This window comes from Cebus imitator, unplaced genomic scaffold, assembly GCF_001604975.1.
Source record: "Cebus imitator isolate Cc_AM_T3 unplaced genomic scaffold, Cebus_imitator-1.0 Scaffold13, whole genome shotgun sequence".
NCBI lineage: Eukaryota > Metazoa > Chordata > Mammalia > Primates > Cebidae > Cebus > Cebus imitator.
Window position 1 is genome coordinate 6132066 of NW_016107328.1, and position 4410 is coordinate 6136475.

The 4410-nt window shown below is 40.7% G+C and overlaps 1 protein-coding gene across 4 annotated transcripts in view; it reads left to right on the plus strand.

The window, feature by feature from the left end:
* The window catches only part of ASAP1 (ArfGAP with SH3 domain, ankyrin repeat and PH domain 1), a 407759-nt gene that overhangs the window by 230553 nt on the left and 172796 nt on the right, over positions 1–4410 (plus strand). For all 4 annotated transcript variants that reach the window (XM_017499205.2, XM_017499197.2, XM_037728520.1 and 1 more), the window contains exon 5: positions 3629–3774. In XM_017499205.2, the coding sequence (XP_017354694.1) occupies positions 3629–3774 (146 nt within the window). The remainder of the gene's footprint in view (positions 1–3628; positions 3775–4410) is intronic.

A 4410-nucleotide genomic window follows, 5' to 3' on the forward strand; every position in this document is an offset into this window, starting at 1 on the left:
TGGAGACTTGAGTCTCTCTCTGTTGCCAGGCTGGAGTGCAGTGGTGTGATGTCAGCTCACCACAACCTCCACCTCCTGGGTTCAGGTGATTCTCCTGCCTCAGCCTCCCTAGTAGCTGGGACTGTAGGCGTATGTCACCATACCTGGCTAATTTTTGTATTTTTAGTAGAAACGGGGTTTCACTTTGTTGGTCAGGCCAGTATTGAACTCCTGACCTCATGATCCACCTACCTTGGCCTCCCAAAGTGCTGGGCTTATAGGCCTAAGTCATGGCACCCAGCCTACACTAGGAAATTTTATACATACATACATATATATATATATATATATATATGTATAAACACACACACACACATGCCACTATATACACACATACATACATATGCATATAGAGAGAGAGAGAGGGAGAGAAAGAGACTACATGATTATTCAGCTGTGGAATTAGCAAAACATACAGGACCCATGACCTAGCTTATACTTACCTAGTCTTCTGCCTCACATCACATTTCATGTTTCATCTACCTAAATAAGCATAATTCCTCCCTTGCAGAACTGGTGAGGATGAAATATGAGATTGTAGAAAACACGAGCATTTGAGTCACAGAAGGTTCTCAGCTTTTCCCAACACTTTTCTTTCCATAGCCTGTCTCTGCCTTAGCCCTTAGCCAAGTCCATCTTATTCTTTAATGAGTCCGTCATCACTGATAGACTGAGAGCTTCTTATAATTCTTTCTAACCTCTGCATGAAATTTCAATTCAGGATAATGGCTGTGTCTAGGGAGGGAGGGAAAGATTGGAATTGAGTAGAGAGATAGTAGTAGGGGAATAGGGAATCATTCTTTAATATTTTATTTCCTAAGCTGGGTGGTGCATACATGGATATCGATTACTCTGATAAATTTTTTTTTTCATTATCAATATTTGATATTTTCAAGCAAACAGTCTATATATCTGTGTTTACTACTGAGGTACTCCCATTGGGAGCAGGTAAAATGAAGAGGTAGCTGAATTCTTTTTTCACTGGTCTCCAAAATCAGAAAAGGATATCAGATGAGGTGGGAGTCTTGGTGGTAAGGTGGGACCTCTTTGGCCTCAGACAGAAGGTATGAGGAGTAGCTCTAGCACATGAGGGTGATGAAACCTGTGCATCCTCTCCATTGAGCTAGTGTGGCCTTTCTTTTGTGTTTTTCTGAGCTGCTCCTCTGAGTGAACTTGGGTAGTAACTAGAGCTGCATTTTTTTAATATCTCAGCCTGAAATGCTGACAGCCTCTGCAGGCACCATGAATTTTTAATGTGGTGGTGATTAGAGGGCTGGCTAGGGCCTCATTTCATTTCATTAGACTGTTGTGACACTTGTTTCCTTCATTGTATTTAGACTTCCTGGGTTATTTCCCAAACCAAACTCATGTTCTCTTTCGTGATTGCCCATTCCTCCCATGCATTTACTAAGGTGTGTTTGAAAGCAAAATTTATAATTTTGATCTCAATTATTGAACAACCTAGGCTATTTCAGAAGGGGGTGCTTCTTAAATTCCTGAAAAGGAATTCAATAAATTCAGGTCAACAAATACTAACCAAGCCACAGCTTTGAAAGTCCAGCTCACTGAAAGATCTACAGCAGTGTCCACTGGGTGGGGATGCAAAGTGAACCATAGGTAATCTCTGCCTCTTGCAGTGTGGTGGTAGGAAATGATGTGTGCATACACACACACACACACACACACACACACACACACACACACACACGATATGAGAATTATGGGCAAGGAGGGATTGTTTCCAATTAAAGGAAGGCTTTATAAAGAAAAGTAATTTATTGTAAAGCCTTTAAAGATAACTTTGATAAATATCTATTTGTTCATTTATTCATCTCATAAATACTGTGCATCTACTGTGGGCCTCCATATAAATTCAGCTTCTCTATACACCACAATAGAGGATGGAGATGGAGAGTTGAGTACAGGCATCTGAAATGCTTCCATGTGAATGTGGTATACATCACTTCCACTCACATGGCCTTGGGTGGTGCATGCCTTATTCCTTGCCTTACTTCAAGACTGTAGGGAAATGCAGCACTCCTTTCTGTAACCCTGCAAGGATTGAGAACTTGGATATCCATGGCAAGTGGTAATATTTGCCATGAGAGTCACAAGATCTGATGTACACTATATAACAGTGTTACACTGAATGCTGTGTTGATAACGGACTGCTGGGGAGCAAAAGCAGCAATGAAGAGACCATTTCAGAAGCAAAGGGTATTTGCCATTGCCACAGATAGAGTACTGAGAAAAAGAGCATTTGGGTAGAAGATAAAGAGTTTGGTTTTAGACATGTGAAGATTAAACATAGTTAGTGGAGATACTGAATAGGCAGTTGAAGACATGTCTGTATTACAGAGGGTAGGGTTGTCTGGGCTAGGAATTCAGGAGTTAACAGCTGATAGAAAAGTATTTACAGCTGTAAGACTGAGATCCCAAGAAAGTAAGCAAAAATAGAGAAGGAAGGCCCAAGACTGAGGGGCCTCAACATGATGAGGTCAGAGAGATGAAGAACCAGCAAAGACAATGGAGACAGTCATGAGGCAAGAAGACACGCAAGAAAATGTGATATCCTGGAAGCCAAATGAAGAATATGTTTGAAGGCAGTGGGGGTTATTGTTATGTTTATTTGTTCTATTGAGAAACTTCTATATACTTTATGTCAGTTTACCAGTACCACAATTCTATAAGGCAGATACTGGCCTTATCTTATGAATTAGAAAACAAAAGCTTAGGGAGGAGAAATTTCCACAAATTAATGTTTCTCATGTGCACCTAATTCATCTGATCCAGTTCTGAACATTTTGCGCAAGAGATGGACTGCGAAAAGCATTTTACAAATGGTATTCCTCATACTGGTACCTAGACAGAATTAAAGGAAATGAAGATTAGTTACAGGGAAAGAAACTTGTTAGGACACATGAATTTTTCTTTTGCAATCCAAGATTGTTTTGCCAATTTTCTCCTTTTTCTGATAATTGTTCCTTTCCCTTCCCCTCCCCTCTCCATTCCCTTCCCCACTTCCCCCTTCCCTTTTGGTGTCGTTCTGTCTCCCAGGCTGGAGTATAGTGACACAAACATGGCTCACTGCAGCCTCAACTTCCCAAGCTCCAGCTTCCCAAGTAGCTGAGACCACAGGCGCATGCCATAACACCCAGCTAATTTTTAATTTTTTGTGGAGATGGGTCTTGCCATGTTGCCCAGGCTAGTTCTTGAACTCCTGGGCTCAAGTGACCTGCCTGCCTTAGCGCCCCCAAAGTTCTAGGATTGTAGGCGTGAGCCACCACACTCAGCCATTCATAGTTCCTTAATTGCTTGAAAATGTGAGATAATTTGACCCCTCAGCCTATTGGGAATTAGTGGATTAGCTGGAATATAAATGAGCTAAATTCTCTGAGACAAAAAGGGAAAATCCTCCTTAATAGAATGAGTTAGAATATTTAGTGTACTCCTAACCACCTTTTGGATGTGTGCAATAAGTAATTGATACAGTTTATGCTTCCCTTTCGAGAATTTGTAATGATCAGTTTTCAAACTATTTATTGTGGCAAATAATAGCTCAGACTGCTTTCTTCTTTTTTGTTTTTAGATCATGTACAAAATGAAGAAAACTATGCACAAGTTCTTGATAAGTTTGGGAGTAATTTTTTAAGTCGAGACAACCCTGACCTTGGCACCGCGTTTGTCAAGTTTTCTACTCTTACAAAGGAACTGTCCACACTGCTGAAAAATCTGGTAAGACATTTCATATATGAATAAAAAGAATTACAGCCTTTCCAAAGTATAACGTCATATAGAGAGAACATTTCAATAATTCTTCCCCCTCAATTCTTGGTCCTGGGGTGAGAAATAAAAAACAAAAAAGCTTTTTAGTCCTAGGTGACTTCTACACCTCAACTAAAAAGGTTTTTAGTCACTTAGGATTTGCTTAAAGAAAATCCCATTGTGAAATTCTTGTAATTTGTACCTTTGGCCCAGCTGTTAGAGTAGGTTTATTGAAGCTGAGAGAGAAACTGCTTAACCTGAATTCTCTTCCACATCTCTACCATTGATTTTTTAAAAGCTAACCTTTAGCAACTTCTGCTTTTTAATTGGCTAAAAGAATAATGATGGTTTCTGTGTCACACAGACATTGGAAATACATATTGGAAGTAATGTATCTCGGCCGGGTGCAGTGGCTCATGCCTGCACTCCCAGCACTTTGGGAGGCCAAGGTGGGCAGATCACGAGGTCAAGAGATCGAGACCATCTTGGCCAACATAGTGAAAACCCGTCTACTAAAATGTAAAAATTCGCTGGGCATGGTGGTGCACATCTGTACTCCCAGCTGCTCAGGAGGCTGAGGCAGGAGAATTGCTTGAACCCAGGAGG